The 21,726-nt window shown below is 38.2% G+C and overlaps 1 protein-coding gene across 4 annotated transcripts in view; it reads left to right on the top strand.

The window, feature by feature from the left end:
• The window catches only part of PFKP (phosphofructokinase, platelet), a 69,410-nt gene that overhangs the window by 29,494 nt on the left and 18,190 nt on the right, over positions 1-21,726 (top strand). For all 4 annotated transcript variants that reach the window (XM_060782540.2, XM_060782541.2, XM_060782539.2 and 1 more), the window contains exons 3-13: positions 2,070-2,147; positions 4,315-4,504; positions 4,738-4,903; positions 6,098-6,142; positions 6,230-6,338; positions 6,934-7,029; positions 12,349-12,441; positions 13,949-14,074; positions 15,449-15,513; positions 17,119-17,188; positions 20,098-20,244. In XM_060782540.2, the coding sequence (XP_060638523.2) occupies positions 2,070-2,147; positions 4,315-4,504; positions 4,738-4,903; positions 6,098-6,142; positions 6,230-6,338; positions 6,934-7,029; positions 12,349-12,441; positions 13,949-14,074; positions 15,449-15,513; positions 17,119-17,188; positions 20,098-20,244 (1,185 nt within the window). The remainder of the gene's footprint in view (positions 1-2,069; positions 2,148-4,314; positions 4,505-4,737; positions 4,904-6,097; positions 6,143-6,229; positions 6,339-6,933; positions 7,030-12,348; positions 12,442-13,948; positions 14,075-15,448; positions 15,514-17,118; positions 17,189-20,097; positions 20,245-21,726) is intronic.

Genomic DNA, 21,726 nt, shown 5'->3' with positions numbered 1-21,726 from the left:
TAGTTGGTGTGCATACCAAGAGGTCCATTCATGTCTTTGTTACTACTTACACTGTAAAAACGGATGAATGTTGCAAAGCTTTTCTCCTGTTTCTTGGCTCGTGTCGCAAACATGATGAAACAAAGTACTTCATATAATAGTACCAGGCTGATAAGCGGCTGGGAAAAATGGGGAATTCTTTTCCCATGTCAATTCTGCAGTATAGTTTCAGTGGGATTGTAAGGAGCTCCCAGTGGTGCAGTGGGTTAAACCCTTGTGCTGGTCATAGGTTGGAATCCAGGAAGAGCGTGGATGAGCTCACTCTGTCAGCTCCAGCTTCCCATGCAGGGACATGAGAGAAGCCACCCACAAGGATGGTAAACTATCAAAACATCCTGGCACCCCCTGGGCAAAGTCCTTGCAAATGGCCAATTGTCTCATACCAGAAGGAACGTGCAGTTTCTCAAGTCACTCCTGACACAAAAAGAAAGTGAGATTGTGGATCAAAATTTCCTTTATGCAACCCACCTTCATTTTGTTGGACATTTGGTCTTAGCTTGTTGTTGTTTATTTGTTCAGTCACTTCCGACTCTTCATGACCTCATGGACCAGCCCATGCCAGAGCTCCCTGTTGGCCTTCACCACCCCCAGCTCCTTCAAGATCAAGCCAGTCACTTCAAGGATAACATCCATCCATCTTTCCCTTGGTCTGCCCCTCTTTCTTTTTCTTTCCATTTTCCCCAGCACCATTATTTTCTCCAAGCTTTCCTGTCTTCTCATGATGTGCCCAAAGCATTTCATCTTTGCTTCTAATATCCTCCCTGGAATATGGGCTGGTTTGATCTTTTTGAGGTTCAAGGGACTTTCAGAATTTTCCTCCAACACCACAGTTGAAAAGCTTCTATCTTCCTTCGCTCAGCCTTCCTTATGGTCCAGCTTTCGCATCCATAGGTTACTACGGGGAATACCATTGCTTTAACTATGCAGATCTCCGTTGCCAGTGTGATGTCTCTACTCTTCATTATTTTATCAAGAATGGTCATTGCTCTCCTCCCAAGAAGAAAAGTTTTAGCTGCTTTTCAGTATATGTCCTTTCAAAAATGAACTAAACCCTTTAATAGTAGGATCCATTAAATTTGTTTTTATTTAATGATGATGATGAATGGGCCTACCTGTCATTAGAATTCTGCCTTCTGGTGATTTTGGGGAGGAAATTGAAACAGGAAAAATGCAAATGACATAAATGTTAAAATTAGAGCCCCAGCTCAAGATTGTTCATCCAACATATTCCAAATCAGAGCAGTAATGGGACAACTAATGACACTGTGATGAAAGAGGCCAATCATTTTTAATAAACTGATAGCAGAAAATCAGAGCTACCACTGATAAACACTGAGTGAGGAGCATACAATGTAGCCTTGAACATTTGTGTTACCTAGCTACTTATTTATTTGTATTACTTGGCTACATTTTTAACTGAAGGAAAACTATTGCTGGCATGCCTTGATAATGCAGAGTATAATTGGGCAAATTTTGTACTCTGGCACATGGATCAGGAAATAGCAAAGCACAGGTCAAAAGGACAAATGCTTCCCTGTTCTTTATCCAAAACTGTCTTAAGTACAGTAGTTTCTGTTCATTTTGACATGCTGGTGATAGGCCTCTGCAGAGCTTTACTCTATCATATCTATACCTTACGCTGAATTTTTTGAACTTGGCATATTTTTCATCAGAAAGATCTTCACATTATTGAATGATAGATGGTGATTTATTGTCTTTCCAGATCTGGAATATAAATAAAACTATGCAAGATCCAACCATGTTGATTTTAGTCCTGTTTTAATATTGTTCACTACACTAGTGTTGTTATTCACCAGTATCCTTCTTTTGCCAAAATGAGTGAGATAATAATGAATTATTTGGTCAGTGTAGAGGACTCGATCTATCATATTCAGCAAAAGAAACATCACTTCAAATCATCTGGCATATGCTTTATGAGATTATGTCTATTGTACACTTTATAATACACAATATTACCCTAAACTCCAGTTATTCTAAGCTCTCCAAAATGTGTTTCCCTCTTGTAACAGGGCTACGAAGGCATGGTCGATGGAGGTGAGAACATAGTTGAAGTTAACTGGGAAAGCGTTTCAAGCATCCTACAAGTGGTAGGTACTGAACCAAGGATGATATGTTTTTGAGTATTTTAAGTAGTTGTTTCAAAATCATTCCTCCAGTACTGAAGGTTAAGTGCAGTATAATTGAGTCATTAAGCAGTGCATGTGCATTATGCCTATGGTTATATATGAAGCATATTTTTGAAAGTAAATCCAGAGCATCCATATTTAGGATTCTTGCCTTCTGTCACTTTGCAAATTATTTGCTGCATACATGGCCTGCAGGGCTATCTTGTTACTTTGTATGTATATTCCCAGGCAAATTGTTAGATGGAGAGATGTAGCATCTTCAATTTGAAAGGATGTTACTTAAGCTTTAGAGCTTGCTTGCTTTCTCTCTCACTTGTTTTTTGTTTCCTGTCCTGACATGAATCATTTCTTGAAAAGAAATTCAGCTGCTTGCTAACAACTACTTTCAAATTGCTTTGATCCATGCTCCTGTTGTAGAGAAATCCCATGCCCATTTTCTACTTTTATTGGCTAATCCCAGCCTACTGTGATTCGCATCACGTATGACATTCCAGTGCCAAGAAATGCCTTTCAGCATGAAGAGTTCTAGTGCCCTCCTAAATTGGACTTGTTCTAAGGGCATATTTAGGTCACAGCTTTGGTTCTTTTTTTCTTTAGCAAAGAGGCAATAATAGTATTGGCACGTTTTCAGCAGAGGATATGCTCCTACAAGTGTTTCTTATTTTATTATCGTCGTTATTATTTTGCTGTTCTTGACTAGGACCGATATATTAGTCAAGTGTGATTCATGTGTTTAAACCTTCAATAAATGTGTTGATGCTTTGTCACTAACCCAGCAAAACCCTCTTTTTTATAAGATTAATTTGATTACTTGTGAGTTTTCTTAACTCTCTGTGTTTAGATAAAGAACAGAAATGGAAAATTGCCAGGTGACACCAAATCAGGATGAAATGTTACTATATACCATTGTTGCAAGCATACTGCAGTGCTTATCTAGAAACTTGCCCTTCATGCCATTCACTCTCCAGTAGCAAGTGTTTTGTTATCAGTCCTGTTATCTGCAAGTAAAGTTTATATATAACTGGCTGCTAATGCTAATTTTAGTTAGCAGTGGCATGCACATGATAGTAAATGTTGTGTCCTGTGTGTAAACCAAGTAAATCGGGTGAAAGGCTCTTAAAGATGAATAAATTACTGTTTATTCCCCCCTCTGGGGGTCACCTTCTTGTTATATTGAGGTTTCTCTCTTCATGCAATTTCTCTTTGGGGCTCAAAGTAGTATGTATGGGTTTTCCCATTTTTAATGCTCATAGTGCTCTTGTTCACAAAAGAGAATAAAGTGAGGAGGGAGAAAGGATTAGAACTTGTTTCTTCCTAATCTACATCTCAATACCATTTTGCTTGTTGTTTCTGTGTTAACCTTGCTTTGGATGTTCTATGAAGCCTAGATATCCTTCCATCTCATATTGGAAGCTCAGTCAACCCTGTTTAGTAATTTGGATTGAGCATTAATGAATACCAAGTGCTCGAGGCAATATTTCAGAAGTAGGAACCAGCCAAACTACATCTGAATATTCTTACCTAAGAAAATCCCATCACATTTAAAGGGTTGACATAAATTGTCAGGTTGCCTAAAGGAACACACACCAAGGCAAACAGGACATGAGTTGTTGTGAGTTTTTTGGGCTGTATGGCCATGTTCCAGAACAGGGCATGGTTCTGGCAAGTATTGTCCTGCATCTTATGCTCATTGTGGTCAAGTGGTTGACTTTCCATGTGATCATTGGTCTAGATTAGGGTGTTGTCATTGTATCCATGTTGACATTAACTTGATAAGAATAATGTATACTGAGCTGAAGGGTATGAATGATAATTGAATGCATACTGGACTCAGATGTACTATATAAGGTTATGTTCATGTTGCTCTTCTTTCTTTTACCAAAAAGCATTGCAGTTGACAACAGAAAAACTACCGATCATAACCAGCTTTCCCATTTCTCTGCAGAAACTATCTTCTGTCATTGTGTGGTGATTCACATGTGAACAAGTTATTCTGTAGGTGAAGGAAATAATGAAAATTGTACATTTAGTAAATATTGCCAAGTATTGCATATCATGAACTAAAGTTATTCAATTGAAATCTGAAGCATGAGCTTCTTGACCCTAATATTTGTCCTCTTTCTTACAGGGAGGGACGGTTATCGGCAGTGCCCGTTGCAAAGCTTTTCGGACCCGGGAGGGTCGTCTGAAGGCAGCCTGCAATTTGGTTAAGTGTGGAATCACTAACCTTTGTGTGATTGGGGGAGATGGCAGCTTAACCGGAGCAAATATATTTCGTACTGAATGGAGTGGACTGTTAGAGGAGCTGGCAAGTCAGGGTAAGTTATGAAGTGTGAACAGTACTGCCACGCCAAAAAATAATTTCATATTATTAGAACATGTATTCCAAGCTGTTATCTGATTTGCCCAAGGAACATACACTAATTTGCTCATAAACTCATTAGTTCAGCTGGTCAAAGTTCTGTTTCAAATGCTGACCGACTATTTACTTTTCCATGAGTTAAGATGTGATTCTTTCTTGGACACTTCTGCATGTGCATTTTTTTCCTAGGGGAGATTGATGAAGAGGCTATAAAGAAGTATGCTTACCTCAATATTGTGGGAATGGTTGGCTCCATTGACAATGACTTCTGTGGCACAGATATGACTATTGGCACTGACTCGGCCTTGCACAGAATCATTGAAGTTGTGGACGCCATCATGACCACAGCCCAAAGGTAATTTCATACTGGGTTGTATTGTCTGGCTGCTCTGTGCTCGAATGTTGCATCTAAACTTGCCTAAAGCAATGCTCCTGCAGTTCAGACATCTTTGTATCTGCAAGGAAGACCTGGAATAGTTGCAAAGGTCATGGATGCTGAGAACAACTTTCTTGATGGTAGCAGTGGGCAAGTCATGCCAGTGGGCAGGCCACATGGACACCCTGGAGCCCACATTTGTGGACCCTAATTCACCCTCAATCTCCTAAAACATTATGCCAAAATCACATAGACCCCCCCCCCAAATATTATGAAAACATATGAAACAACCCCTCAACTGCACAAGCACCCCAAAACTCTATGCGATCAGATGTCATATTCGCCTGCAATATTTTGAGAGGGACTGCAAAGGAAAACAGCCATTTTGCTGCCCCTGGTCCCCACACAATTGCCCATCCCTGACCTAACAGCATATCTTTTCATGGAAGTGACTCATTTCCTTGTACTTACAATCTTGGTTTACCTTTGAGGCATTACATGTCAGAAACAACTTAAAGACACACAACATTCTCAGCTTCAAACTCTGACTCTAGTTCAGCTTGTGACTCTGCCTTCTTCTTCTTGTTGTTATTGCATGCTTTCAACTCATTTCTGATTTATATCAACCTGATCATAGTGTTTTCACAGCAAGTTATCTTCAAAGAAGGGTTGCTTTTACCTTTCTCCAAGGCTGAGAAAACATGACTTGCCCACTGCCATCCAGTGTGTTTCTCTGGCTGAGTGGGGATTTGAACCCTGTCATCAGAACTGTAGTCAGTGGAGAATTGTACACAGTGGAGTTTGTTTTTCTCTCTGTGCACCTGTTCGGAAATTTCACTGCATTTTCTGTCCCTGTGATAATTGGATTTTGGAAAATGTGGTTTGCTGTGGAAACAAGACTTGGTGATAAAGCTTCAGTGGAGACACCTTTTCCCCATGAAAACTCTTTCAGGAGTAAATTTCCTTCCCAAAGGGTAGATTTATCTCACTTCCTCTTGACTCAGCCACATTTGTAACTATGAGTTGTTCATAAGTCAGATGTTTGTAACTCAGGGACTTCCTATAAGTTATGTACTCCTCTACTTCAGTACATTTTATACATTTCAATTATACCTTGTTGTTATGTTGCTGCCATTGTGGGGACATTAATCTTTCTTGTATTTTTTAAAATAGCCATCAAAGGACCTTTGTCCTGGAGGTGATGGGAAGACACTGTGGGTATGTATATTTAGAGCACCACATTTGATACAAATTGCAGAAATGTGTGCTTCGCCTACTCATTTGGCCTTTCTGACTCTGTCTCAGGTACCTAGCTCTAGTTAGTGCCTTAGCCTGCGGTGCAGATTATGTCTTTATTCCTGAATATCCCCCGGAGGAAGGATGGGAAGATCACATGTGCTCTCGGCTTTCTGAGGTAATCCTCCACGCTAATGGTTTTCAAGCTGTTTCCTGAGAACTTTGAGCTTTCTTTGGAGGTTTTTCAGCTTACTTAGTTCACAGATCTTTAATGGCAATTTCTTTTTCTAGCCGTTAAAGGGCAGTGTGTTTGTGAACAAATATGTGAGAAGTGACCCATGAAAAGTGGCCTAGTGTGAAAGCAGTTGTGGCCAATGTTATGTGAGCAGAGAATTAAAGAAGAAAATGATAGGTGATTTCGGCTCATTCTCAAACACATTCAGTCATTATAAAAGCTGGAATCCTATTCAGGTACAGGAAATAATAGTTGCACAAGTTATTGCACTATTTTGCAAGTCTTGTGCTCGGTGTAAATAACTGTTTCAGAATCATATGGCCCCACTTTCCTGATGAGTAGAGAGTTTCTTCAAAGTGTGCAGCAAGTGAGTTGTACAATGTGTAATTCAGGATAACCCCACTGGCATTTATTTATGTTGCATCAAAGTATATGGTCTTGAAAACTCTTCTAAGGACCACCTGAATCTGATCATGAGCTGTTTGTCTCAATTTCACTCTTCATCGTGATAGTTCATCTTGTGTTTCTCTTATTTTAGAACCGGGCTAGAAAGAAAAGGCTGAATATCATAATTGTAGCAGAAGGTGCCATTGATTCCAATAACCAACCAATTACTTCAGAACAAGTTAAGGATGTAAGTATTAAGCTGCCAGTTAAATCTCCTGCTATAAAGTTATGATCAAGTGAATTATATTTTTCTGTGTAGGCTAAAGCTCTCACACACCCTCAGTGAACATTCCTCCTTGTTTCCATGACCTCTGTAAGTAAAACGGAAATCCAATTTCTGCTTTTTAAAAAATATTTGTTAAATAAAATTAATCCAAGAGAGAGAGAGAGAGAGATTCAGAAGAGTGATAGATGACGAGGGCCTTGCTCAGAAGTCACCTGTCAGGGATCTTAAATCAATAATAGGCAGGCTTGATACCAGCTTTGATATAGCCAGAGCCCAAACTCAGTAATTAAATTATTTTTCAATCTCTTCTATTGTTTTCTTTGTTGTCCTTTTGCAAAGCAGAGTGAAGTCCACCTGAGAAAAAGCTGAGGACCATGTCTGGTCAGAGAGGCTCTAGGTCAGTGATCCTCAACCTGTGGGTCCCCAGGTGTTTTGGCCTACAACACCCAGAAATCCCAGCCAGTTAACCAGCTGTTAGGATTTCTTGGAGCTGAAGGCCAAAACAAGTGAGGACCCACAGTTGGGAATCACTGCTCTAGGTCATCTTCCTTTCTTTAGAAGATCCTGATTTCAGGATGTTTTGTTCCTAGGAATTTAGTCCTCCTATGGGTATCTATTTGGTAACATGCAACTATCCATGAAACAATTTTGTATCAGACCAGGATTTTTGTAATTCAGAAAACCATTCCTTTGTTGAAAGATTTTCAGAATTACAAAAATCTTGATTTGATACAAAACTAGGGTTTGAAAGTATTAATTTTATCTGTTTGGCAGCAAACAGTTTTGCAAGCATCTCAAGCATGGGATGGTCAAAAGCAGCAGCTTTCCAACGTTGTTTTGGTCCTTCTAATATGTTTCATAACAGTTGCTGGGAAGCCCATGGCTTGTATCAGGCCTTTAAAGCTGTGCTTCCTGCTCAAGATGACACTACACAATTTTCATCAAAATGCAGGAAGTAAATGTTCTATTTTAATGTCTCTTCAGTTTTCCATAACTTTCCAGTTCTTCTCAGCAGATTGTGTCAACTGCATTTTAAGGCCTGAACATTTGTTGGGTGCAGAATGATTTTTTTTTGTGCCATAGAATTAAGTCTAGAAATCCAGTAACCCTTTAATTTAAAACCATTAAACGTATTAAAACTTAATAACCCCTACACAAATAACACATTGTACCAATCCTTTAAGCACCCGACTGTAAGAGGCCAGTCACCAGGAGCTGAAGTCAAAGGCAGCCTACAGCTGTCAAACACTGCCTTTTCCTCCAAATTCTCTGTTGCTGATGTTCTTTGGCTCCTTTGGATGGTGCAAAAAAACCTTGAGTCCACTTAGTTGAGCAAGGTTGTTTGTTTTGTTGTTCAAAGAATTACAATAAACAACTAACATTAGACATCCTATGATTAAAATGTGCTACTGATCTACTTGTAAACTGGTAAAAATATGACAGCTGGGATACAGTGCTGGTAGTGGGACTCCGGTTGTGAGCACAGCTCTGAATTAGAGAAGGGAACATGTGCAAGAGACAGCACACCAAGTGAGAGATGCAGCTGTGGCAGGATACCAGTGAAGTAATGTAGTGCAGATAGGACAGGAGAACAGTTGAGGTAATGTAACACTTACTGGATTATATTCATTTTTCAGCACTTCTCCTATTTCTCCCTTCCTTTTTATCCTTCCTTCCAATTCAACGTTTGTGAACGTGTTCGGATAGGATCTCCAGATGTGGCTGTTTCCCCTCCCCCTTTCCAGCCAACTACCTTCTCGACTCTGTCGCAGAAACATCTCTCACTTCGTGTGGTCTCTCGCACACATGGTGCTGTTTCTCGCGCACGTGTTCCCTTCTCTGTTTCAGAGCCGCGTTACACAACCAGTGTAGCGCTACCAGCACTGGGTCCCAGCTATCATACTTTTACCTCTAAACCACTGGTTTCCTCCAACTCACTGCTGATTATAGGAATGGCAATTTGCATTTGGGCTTCTATCCACTTGGACTAACCAGGTTGATTCTGTAAACGGGATTAGGGAAACTCTCTCTTCCTCATTCTTTTTTCAGATAGAGGGAGTGATTATTCAAATTGCCTGGAGAGAATGGTTTTGTTATTAAGAAAATAAAAGATGCTGATAGTATAGCGAAATGGCTCATCCATTATATGAGTGGTTTCTGTGTAGTCCGTAAAATTATGTGCCTACACAGAGCAAAGTTCAGGAGGTTTTATAACTAGCTGATGAAATATTTTGACACAAAGAATTTCTTAGTGAGCGCACACTAAAGAAGATGGAATTGCAAACCATCTGTGCTGAATTTTAGCTTTTGAATAGCAATTTACCAAGCGGTTTGTGTAAGCATCTGGTGAAATGTTGTCTGTTAAATCATGAGGACATTCTTTCCTCCTACACCTCCCTCCAGACTTCTTTTCTAATTTTATATAACAAGGCAAAACAGTGAACCAAAGAGGGAAAAGGAGCACAAATAAACAAAATGCAAAGCAAGAAGAGACAATTGGTGAAAAATTACAATAAATATACCAGGGTCTTGCTGGAATGCCAATGGTAACAGAGGACCACTTTATGCAAAGAGTGTCTCAGCTTGTTCATGTGTTACCTCAAAATATATATATTGAAGAATATCAAAATTATCTTCCCCACCTGCTAGGGCCATATTGATAGAGAAATTAATGCAAAATGGTTACACGCTTACTGTAGTAAGTTGCTACTTTGAATACAAACCAAGCTCCCCTGTGATTAGTGCCAAATACCCAGAATTCACTAGATTCTGTCTGATCTCAGAAGCTAAGCAGGGTCAGTCTTAGTTAGTACTTGAATGTGAGGCTGCTGATAAATGCAAGGTACTGCAAGCTGTTTTTCAGAGGAGTGGATAGGCAAAACCACCTATGATTATTCATTGCCTAAGAAAACCCTATTAAGTTCATGGCATTTCCATATGTCGACATGTGATTTAAAGACAAATACATACAAATATATACTTGAGTAGAAGCCGCATTTTTCAGCTCTTTTTTTGGCTGAAAAAGCCCTCCTTGGTTTATACGCGATTCAAGTTATTTACCATTTTACTCTGTTGTTGTTGTTGTTGTTGTTGTTGTTGTTGTTGTTATTATTATTATTATTATTATATGTATTATTTTACTCTATTTATTATTATTATTATTATTATTACATTTACAGTATTTTACTGTATTATTATTTTTATTACATTCATTATTTTATTCTGTTTTAATTATTACATTTATTATTTTTCTCTTATTATTATTGTTATTACATTTACATTATTTTACTCTATTATTAGTACATTTATTATTTTACTCTATTATTATTGGAAGGATACTTAAGCACATTTACACTGAAGAAAGTTAGAATAATGGTTTAATCAGAACTGGGCAGTCTTATCTTAAATTCCAGTTTTGGGTAAATATTCAAAAAATGTTTAACCTGCTAATGCCTCAATTAATGTAATTTTATTGGTATCTACTTTTACTTTGAAATTTACCAGTAGTTGCTGCATTTTCCACCCTCGACTTATACTTGAGTCAATACATTTTCCCAGTTTTTGGTAGTAAAATTAGGCCCCTCTGCTTATATTTGGGTCGGCTTATACCCAAGTATATACGGTACTCTATAATTAGAAAATTCACCCCATGGTAATTATGTCCTCTTGCTGGGATCCTGGTCAGCATACCCAGAGGACCATTCCATTACCTGTACCTGTTCTTTTCCTGCACTGTTTAGAGCCCACCAGCCACATTTTAAGTGTATATTTTAAATTGAAAGTGCATATCTACAATTGGGCTAACATACTTTTAGCTAAAACGGGTGTCCCCTAACATCCTACTTCTTGGGTGAAGCATTCCCTGTTGCTTTTGCTGAACAGTATATCAAGTTATGACGCATGAAAAATAGAGAATGTTTCACATAATGTATAGCTTGGCTCTTAGTTTTTTGCCTTCAACATAGGTCACCCGGTTTGCTAGTTATCAACTGTGCTACAAAACTATCTCTTTAAGCATGACCTATCCACAAGGCTTGTTGGAACAAACTGTTACACTTAATTGTGGACTTCAGCCAGACAGTGAATCATAAGGACTATAAAAGGCTAAAACACATCAAGTTGTGACTAAGTTAAAAAAATTCTTCCAAGATGAGTGGGTAATTATACGTGGCCATGAAGAACAAGGTAGTCATAACCCTACATTAGCCAAATGTGATAATTTTTCCTCTATGTGTTTGCAAGGATGGTGGGAATCCCTTCTCTGCCAGACCTGCACAACTGTCCTTTGGTCCTAATAGTACAGTTTATTTTGGCAACAGTTTCAAACATCAAAAAATGACTTTATCTCACCTGATGTTGTGGAGTCATGGTGGCACAATGGGTTAAACTGTTGTGCTAGCTGGACTGCTGACCTGAAGGTTGGTGGTTCATATCCACGAGATGGGATGAGCTCCTGTCTGTCAGCTCCAGCTTCCCTTGCGGGGATATGAGAAAAGTCTCCCACAGGATGGTAAAATATCCACACATCCCCTGGGCAAAGTCCTTGCAGACAACCAATTCTCTCACACCAGAAGCAAATTGCAGTTTCTTTGGTCGCTTTTGACATGATAAAAAAACCCACTGATGTTGGGGCCAATTAGATGGAATTCTCCAATGTTTTCTCTTCCCCTCATCAGGTGTAGACACATATTCCTATGTTGAGAAATCCTGCAATTCATATTCAAGATCTGTAAATTGAAAATAATTGTATAATATGTTTGTATAGTAATGTGTACAGAAAATTTCAACTAGTCCAAAACCAGATTGTTAACTAAACCTGACAGAGTAGAGCTAGACTTGAATCTCTCCCTATATGTTGAATAGTTGTTACACATGTGCATAGCTTTGTATGATGGGTAAGAACCATTCTTTGGTTAGTGTGTAATTATCCAGCAATTACATTTTCATTACCCCAAGATCTTATTCTAATTATTACAGAAAATACTTTTCCAAGCTGAAAGCAAATTACTTTTTTTCATAGTGTTGACAAGCATACATTAAAGCCATCATTGTCTATCCCTCAGTGTAAGAAACATCGGGATTAGCTTTGCCTTCCAAAGAATCTGATTTTATCATAAGCTTTGTGCCTTGTAGACATTCTTAAAGGTTTAAGCATTATCAGTCATGGTTCAGACAAAATAGCAATTGTAATGTTTGTACAGCTTTTCTTTTTCTTGAACTCAATATTCTTGTTTTTTTCTGTTCTTGAACTCAATACTCCTGCTTTTTTTCTTTTTGCAGCTTGTGGTGCAGCGGCTGGGATATGACACCCGTGTCACTATTCTTGGCCATGTTCAAAGAGGAGGCACTCCTTCTGCTTTTGATAGGATTTTGGTGAGTGAAGTCTGATTAATCGGTTGCAGCAGTCAGAAAATGTCAAGTTGTTTTGATGTTTTCAGTCTTGCTATTGCATAGTCCTCTTTCAATCCATTGAGATTTTGCTGACTATTGTATAGTATAGTAGGAAAGTAATGTTGGAGTCAGGCTGAGCTTTACATTCTTGTTCAGTCCTGAAAAGTCACTGAATAGATTTGGAACAATGAGTTTCTCTTCACCTAACCAAGGGGGTAAATGAAATTCAGTAGCTTATGCTACCTGGTATAAGAAGAAAGAGATCCCATAAGAGATAACATTCAAATAAGGAAGTCTGTCTGATAATTCCATTGTAGGCTGTATCCAAAGCCCCTGACCTTTGCTAGATTTAGTCTTCTAGGACAACTATTTCTGGATCAGGATATAGTACCTAGATCTTTTAGAAGACATATAAGGTACCCAGGTAATAGAAAAATAGAAGTCAGGTAGATAAATAATAAAATCTTGATCAATTAGAGACCTGACTTGTATGAGTTTCCAGCTTTTTACAGATCGCCAGCAGGATTTTAAGAAATGTGCAGTTATTTCAAGTGATAATACAGGGTTAGTCAAAATGCATAGGCCAATAAGCCATTCAATTGAATGGCAGATTGGCCTATGCATTTTGACTAACCCTGTATAAATCATCATGTATAAGCCCCAGTGGCACAGTAGGTTAAACCACTGAGCTGCTGAACTTGCTGACCAAAAGGTTGGCAGTTTGAATCCGGGGAGCTCCCGCTGTTAGCCCTAGCTTCTACCAACCTAGCAGTTCGAAAACATGGTAATGTGAGTAGACCAATAGGTTTTGCTTTGGCAGGAGGATAACAGCACTCCATGTAGTCACACTGGCCACATGACTTTGGAGGCGTCTATGGACAACGCTGGCTCTTCAGCTTAGAAATGGTAATGAGCACCACCCCCCAGCATTGGACACGACTGGACTTAATGTCAAGGGAAAACCTTTACCTTAGCCTAAGTCTAGAAATGTTCCAAAATCCTACAAAACCTGGGTCAACTTGATTACTGTACCTTAACTTTTAACACACACACAAAAAAAGGTATATATCCCTTTCTCTGTAGAGTGGTGAAAGGCAAGATCTTAGTCCATTCTGTGAAATCCTAAAAGGAGCATTGAGTACCATTACTCTCTTCACTGTGGCATTCTTACCTATTTGAATGCCTGGGTGGGGAAAAAGCAAAAGCAGCCCAGGGTGACTGACCCCCTAAAATAGCATTGGTGTTTTTGCCTCTCTGCAGAATGACCCTTGACTTATCCAGTGCTTTTATCAACTTCCATAATTTTGGCCCCTAAACCTTCATGAGGTTGACTTATACATGAGTATATACAGTATTTCTGCCTTCTTCTTTGTAGTATCATGAAATAGGTTTTAAAAACTGAGCAGTCTGTAGGCGCTGGGTGACACAACAAAATAATTATTTTCTCTCTAAAGCCTGCACATTTCAAAAGCTTGTGACTCTCTTCCAGGCAAGTCGCATGGGAGTGGAGGCAGTGCTTGCCCTTCTGGAAGCTACACCTGAAACCCCTGCTTGTGTGGTATCGCTGTCTGGGAACCAGGCTGTCCGCCTTCCTCTGATGGAGTGTGTGCAGATGGTGAGTTGATAAAAGGAAGTCATTGTATTAATCCATGCTCTCTTGCTGGTAGCAGTCAATAGTCTGTTGTTATGTGGAGCACATGTAAAGATGTTAGCAGAATGTGTATACACATGGGACACAATGTGTCCCAGTCAATCTTTTGGGAGCAGAAAATGGAATGAACAATTATTCCATTAAAAAAAAGTAGACTGCAATATGGGTGTTTTTACAAAAAAGCATCTAAATCCTTTGATGATAGTGTTATCACTTTTTTTACAAGCCATCATATCATAAATTGTAGAATCATAGAGTTGGAAATGACCTCATGGGCCATCCAGTCCAACCCGCTGCCAAGAAGCAGGACATCACATTCAAAGCACCCCCAACAGATGGCCATCCAGCCTCTGTTTAAAAGCCTCCAAAGAAGGAGCCTCCACTACACTCCGGGGCAAAGAGAGAGTTCCACTGCTGAACAGCTTTCACAGTTAGGACGTTCTTCCTAATCATCAGGTGGAATCTCCTTTCCTGTAGTTTGAAGCCATTGTTCCATGTCCTAGTCTCCAGGGCAGCAGAAAACAAACCTCCTCCCTTCTCCCTATGACTTCCTCTCACATATTTATACATGGCCCTCATCATGTTTCCTCTCAGCCTTCTCTTCTGCAATCTAAACATGCCCAGCTCTTAAAGACATTCCTCATAGGGCTTGTTCTCCAGACCCTTTATCATTTTAGTCACTCTCCCCTGGACACATTCCAGCTCATCAACATCTCTCATAAATTGTGGTGCCAAGAAACTGGACACAGCATTCCAGGTGTGGGCTGACCAACACAGAACAGAGGGGTGGCAGGACTTTCCTGGATCTAGACACTATCCTCCTTTTTATGCAGGCCAAAATCCCATTGGCTTTTTCAGCTGCTGTATCATATTTATTTAATGTTTATTTATTTTTCTTAATTTTCCACAAAATTGAGAGCAATTGTATACACATATATTCAAATATAGTCTCTATTAAATTTGAAGTTTCTGCTTATGAAAATGTGTGTATAATTACACTGCAAATCCCAGTAAAATCTTTTGAATTCACACAAAGTAATCATATGTATAAAGAGCCAGCATGGTGTACTATTTTCAGCATTAGTCTTGGACTCAGGAGAATAGGGTTCAAATAGTCCTAGAAATCCATCGGATAATCTTGGGCAAGTCACATTCTCTCAGCCTCAAAGAAGTCAATGGAAATCTCCCTTTGAACCAATCTTGTCAAGAAAAGTATACGATATGTTTGCTTTGTGGTTGCCAGATATCAGAAATTACTTAATGATACATAGCAGTAATTATATGTATGGGAACTTGACTAGCATATGACAGTCTGTTCATTTTTTCCCTTTTCAAAAGACTCAAGATGTACAGAAAGCCATGGATGAAAGAAAGTTCTCTGATGCTGTGCAGCTTCGTGGAAGGTACTTTATTGTTCTTTGCTCCTTCACTGGCACAGGTTACCATCTTGGCATTTCAGTCAACATTGGCTAGTTGTTTTAAGGGATGGTTTTTCATAATCAAGACTTTTTTTTAAAAGAAGAAATTTATTTTCCTGAAATTTATTTTTTGAGGACTTATGTAATTTTATTTATTTATCCTATCAGAAGCAAACTGAGGTTACAGTTGTAATGTAGTTTTTAAAAACACAAAGTTTAAAAACTTGGCATTATACTAAATGTCCTTTAAACAGTAGCTGGCCATTTGGAGTGTATGTGGTGTTGCTGTAAGAAAGTTCTCCATTGTGCACGTGGCAGGGCTCTCAGACTGCATTGTAATAGATTGTCTGTGGTTTGCTCTTCTCCACACTCGAATGTTGTGGACTCCACATCGTAGCCCCATTTCTTAAGGTTGGACTTATGTAATAAGCTTGTTCGTTAACAACAGAAAGAATAACTCTATGGCTATGAGATTGTTCTGAGGCCAACTCTACATTTAAGAATGAATGAGGCACTAGTATCTAAGTTAAATCCTTTTGTTTTTTGCCTTTTCTATTCAATAATGCAAAAGCTAAAATACTTGAAGTATCATGGCTGTCACAAAAATATGCCTGCCAAATCACATTCAGCATAGCTGTGCCCTTATGAAAAGACCAAAGATCCATCAAAACTTATTCCACTCATATATGTGGTAGAGCACAGTTCAAGTTTACAAAATGTATCTTTTTGGTTTTATGGATGTTCATGTTACTTCCTTTAAATTTATTTATTTTGTGTCAGAAGCATTGTATAAATAAATAAGTTTAAAACTGATAAAATGAAGGGAGCACAACCAGTTAAACAGTTTTAGACCAAAAATGGGCAACAGTGACTGCACTGTCTGGAGCTTTAAAGAGTTCTTCCTCTGGGCATGAGACAGGGCATGGTGGGCAAGCATACAGATACTGAGTTGTTTGTCCTGCTCCACAGTCACACAAGATGGAGCATTCTTCTAGGTAGTGCCATTTTGCCAGGTTGTCTTAGATCTGCCAATTCCACCTCTGAGTCTGTTCAGGGACTTGCCCATTCCTGGTTTGCCCCTGGAGGAAGACCCTCATGGGGGGCCATCCAGTTGGAATTGCCTGATTTTGCTTCCCAGAGGGATATTCTTGCTGTTGCTGGGGGAATATTAAGAGGAGTGGTGGTTCTCATGAAGCCTTCCCTTGATTTAAGTCCATTGGAAGGTGGCTGATAGCTATACAGTGGTTGGCTTTCACAGTGTTCAAACTTATTTCTCTCGCAATTGGCAGTGACTTCCCATCACACATCAGGGGGTCAATGCCAGCTGGTTTATAAAGTCTATCAGCAGGTGTAGGTTTGAGACATTTGTTTATTTATTTATTTAGCACATTTATATACTGCCCCTCTCAGCCCAAAAGTGACTCAGAACGGTTCAACATCCTGTGATTATTCTACATGTCTCATGAAAGGTTGCTTTTTCATGTTAAACATCCATTGTGTTCTGTGGTATGATATTAAAGGTGGGGTATGATTATTTTTTTGTTCAGTCCCAGAGAGGTGACTAGTAATTCAATCATTTTTTTTCTACAGGAGTTTTCAGAATAACTTGAACACGTACAAGCTATTGTCTACCAAGAAGGCTGCTTCTGAGCTTCCCACGGTACACCTTAGAGTTATCTTTAATTATTTGGCTTTCCTTATCTACTTAATCCCTCACTGCTGGATCCTTTTATTAAATCCAACATCAGAAAACAAATTATTTAGAATTTTTTGAAAACTGTAATATCAGAAATCTCCCTTTCTAATTTGGCTATAACTGACCATGGGCCTGTTTAATGAATTAAAACTTGCTCAAATGAAGTGTAAATTTTGAAAACATGCACATAAAACAAGTCCTAGGCAATAGATTTGCCATATCTATCATCTGTTTTTCATTACAAAAACACATTTAATAAAGACTTTGGTCAGTGCAGCTGAAAGTAACAAATCTAGTATTTGAGATGGGCCCAAATTAAAGATTTTTGTTCTAAGCTGTATCTACTTATTTGTCTTGCAAAGTAAAGTAAAAGTTCTTATTGTAAATTCCTGGAGCAGCATAGAGCCAGTTTTAGTTCTTTTCAGCACACTTAAGTTAACTTAGTAGTTTGATTGTTTAGTGGATCAATATTTTAAAACCTGATTTTGTTCACTTTGGTGTATGTTGAGAGACGTGGTTTTGTATCTTGGCTAAATATAGAGGAGCCACAATATAGCTTTTAAATCTCTCTTGTTTTCTTCAACAGGATGATATTTCATATAATGTATGTAAAAGGAAATGCAATTTGATCAATCTTAGCAAACTCTTTTGGAGAATATGCTGTTATTTATTTATTTATTGCATGATGGTCGAGACTTGCTGTGCGTGCAGTTTACAACTGTCACTTTTTGCTTAATGTTGGTCAATAAATACACTCACACGTTTCTTCAATTTTGCCACATTCCAACATGACTCTGCAAATGCTTGGATTGATATTAGCAAGAAAACCTGAAAGTTTTTTTTCCCCTCAAGAAATTGTATAATTTTATTGTAACCTTAACTAACAATACAACATCAGATCATATGTGCAGCAGCTGAGCGGTGAGCCCACATTATTTTGGTCATGTAAACGTGGTCTTTGTGATTTAAAAGACAAGGCAGTTGGCATGATGGTTATGTTTTAGGTGAAAAAATGAGCTATCGCCTAAACAAAATGGCATGTGACATCACATAAACAAATTGCAATGGCTCAGAAAACTATTAAGCTGCAAAAAAAACTTTGCATGCAAATGCCTGTTTAAATTTCCTTAACACTATTAAAAATATATTTCTGCAATTGATGTATTAGTTTATTTTTACATTAGGTTATGAATAGTCTTTTCTGAACTATACTGTGCATGGCTATTTCCTTTGGACACATTGCTGACAGTGAGCTATAAGCGTCTTGAGAGCTAACGGTTCACACGCTATCAGGGCTCAGCAGGTCAAATGCTTAGGCAGCCTGTGCTTTGCTTCACAGCATATTTATTGTATTCTGTGTATTGTGGCTGACTTTAGAAGGTAAGATGAGCGTTTGGATACTTACTTGGAAAGAGTCATCATTATTTTAATCATTACAGTATTTAAAAGGTAATCCTTTGGTATTACTTATTACAATGTCAAAAAGAAATAATCTGTTATATTAGTGCTGCTCAACAGTTTTCCACTACTTTCTGTTCTCTTTTTGAGTGAGGCGAAGGGAGGTAATTATTGGTCACACAGAGGCTTAAAACACGAAACATCCCTGTCAAAGTACTGATTAAAATGTTCTTTAAAAGTATATTTTGAAAGGAAACAAGAAACTACTTATTACAGGAATACAGTAATTTTGCTCTTGCACCTGATATTGGTTTTTAAATATATCTTCCTTGTACATGCAGCCCCCATGTTACAAACATCCAACTAAAAACAACCCATAGTTTGGCCCTGCCCAGGGTAATCATCTGTGTTTTAATGTTTGATTATATATTGATGTGTTGCTTATTATATTGGTTTTGCATCTTAGGTATTTTATTTTCTGGTTTTTGTTATGCTTTTGTGTTATATTGTGTTTACTGTATGGATCTCCCCCATCTCCTTGGGGGAGATGGAGGCGGGGTATAAATAAAGTATTATTATTATTATTATTATTATTATTATTATTATTATTATTATTATTAGGAAGGGCAAGACAACAGGAAGTGAGAGAAATCTACCTCTAGAAAGGGAAATTCACCCCTGAAAGAGTTATTATCATAGGGAAAAGGTGTTTTCACTGAAGCTTTATCAACAATCCTTGTTTCCACAACAAGCCATTTTTTTCAAAATCCAATTATCACAGAGACAGAAAAAGATGTGAAATCTGAACAGGGACACAGACAGCAAAATTAACACCACAGGGATGTTAATCCTTTTCTATGCTATCCCAAACCTTGTGTGTGTGTATTTGACTGGAGTTACACTTTAAAAATGTGCTTTTTCTGACTTATATACAAATTCAAATTAAGAACAAACTTACAGAACCGATTTTGTTTGTAATTTGGGGACTGCCTGTATTCTCGATATCTCAAAAGTTACAGGCTAGGCTATTACTACTAACTAGTTACTTCAAGGTCTGGTAATTTGATTGACATGCTTTCATTTGATCTACTTCAGTGTAACTGTAAATATAGGTAAGTCAATTAAAAAGAAATGCATCGTTTAAATATATTGCATTTAAGATGTTTTTGTTGTTAAATCCATTTATTTAAAATAATCTCTAGGGAGGTCAATTTGGAAAGTAACATTCAGAGGGGACTGAATATTTGGGCAATAAGTTTTATTTAGTCCATTACGTCAGATATAGCGTATGTCTATTTGAAGAACTTAAACACTATTTTAATCCAAAAATAAATATGTTTCTGAAAAGTGGCTTGCTTACACTCAGAATTGATTCACATCTCTTTTGGTAATATTTTTGTTTGGAAAAAGGATGGTACTGTGTCCTTGCAGTTGTGCTTTGTATCTAAGGAGGTTTTTCTTCTTTTCTCTTGCAGACTAACTTCAATGTAGCTGTTTTAAATGTTGGGGCTCCAGCAGCTGGTATGAACGCTGCCGTTCGCTCTGCTGTCAGAATTGGCATCACTGAAGGGCACAAAATGTTTGCTGTCACTGATGGGTTCGAAGGATTTTCGAAGGGGCAGGTTCGTTTCTTCCAGACAAATTATCATAATACCTTTGGTATCTGCTTGGATTTGATCCTGTGGGTGCTCATGTTCCATTATATACTATGGCATAGTAAAATGCTGTCCCTTATATGACAAAATCAAGATTTGCTTTTTGGAAGTCCTGTTTAGTATTTGCAAATGGTGGATGGTTGAATTAGTAGTTGTGGCAGAATCTGTGGATATGGATGGCCGACTATATTTTGGAAAGGGTTTAGTAATCATTTTTAATCTGCCCCAAATACATCTACATATAAGGAATTAAACTAGATTAGAGCTAGGGTATGCACTACTTAAATCCAAAGTATATATGAGAGTGAGTATGTGTGCCGTCCCTGAGTAGAACATTTGTCATATTTTGAGAAAGACTTTGTTCAAGGTCTTGTGAGTGGGAAAGATTTAATATGTTCCTGGAATAGTACTGACTAGCAGTACAAAAGACCATTAGTCAGCATTAATGGAGCATGAAGTTGTATCATTGTAAGGTAGCTCTGATGACAGAGGTTCTTTGTTGTGATCTGTGGGTCCATCACAAGGTTCTCCTGGGGAACATGTTCCATTGCAGACAGATAGCAGCTTATTTCCCCTTGGTCCTAAATCCCATAAAGTTTTTTTTAAAAAAAGGACTATGATTAACTGTGCTTGTAGCAATTGCTGGACACCTCTTGAGAAATCCTCTATATCAAATTTCATATGTTTGTTCTGAGTGCAGCTTTAAGTTAACCTTGGCAGAAGGCCACTGTTTGGCAGCTTGCCTGTCCTGGAATAGCCATGGGAGTATGAAATATCTGGAGATAAGAATAAAGGCTACAAGATAACTAGATATGAAACGCTAACGGCATCACACAATCTGTTGTCACAGTGGATTCCAGTTTTTGAGGAGGTGTTTATGAAATACCATGCACTCAGTCCTGAGTCTTCTGATGTCATAGGTCTGGGTCCGTGGTTTTTAAAAATATTATTCCTATTATGAAGAAATACAAATGGGTTTTGCTGTTAGTCACCAAATTATTTTTCCACATAGAGTCTTGTCCCGATTTTTTATCATTATGGCTTTTGGTACAGGATGCAAACAGTATGACATTTTTCATAAATACCCTAAAGGCAGCAGATCATGTCATAAAGGCTAAGCAGGGTGAGTCCTGGCTCATACTGGAATGGGAGATTGCCAATGAATATTAGGTGCTGTAGTCTATATTTCAAAGGAATTGTCATAGTCATGTCTAAGTATTCCTTGCCTTAAAAACTCTATACATTCATCATTCTGTGTGTAGAATGCATCTTTTTTATCATGTTAGAAGTGACTTGAGAAATTGCAAGCTGCTTCTGGTGTGAGAAAATCGACTGTCTGCACATACGTTTATTTATTTATTTACAGTATTTATATTCTGCCCTTCTCACCCTGCAGGGGACTCAGGACAGATCACAATTCACATATACATGGCAAACATTCAATGCCAC

The sequence above is a fragment of the Anolis sagrei genome, chromosome 6 (genome assembly GCF_037176765.1).
Source record: "Anolis sagrei isolate rAnoSag1 chromosome 6, rAnoSag1.mat, whole genome shotgun sequence".
In the NCBI taxonomy this organism is placed as follows: domain Eukaryota; kingdom Metazoa; phylum Chordata; class Lepidosauria; order Squamata; family Dactyloidae; genus Anolis; species Anolis sagrei.
Note: the sequence above shows the minus strand (reverse complement) of the source record. Positions and strands in the feature narration are given on the sequence as shown.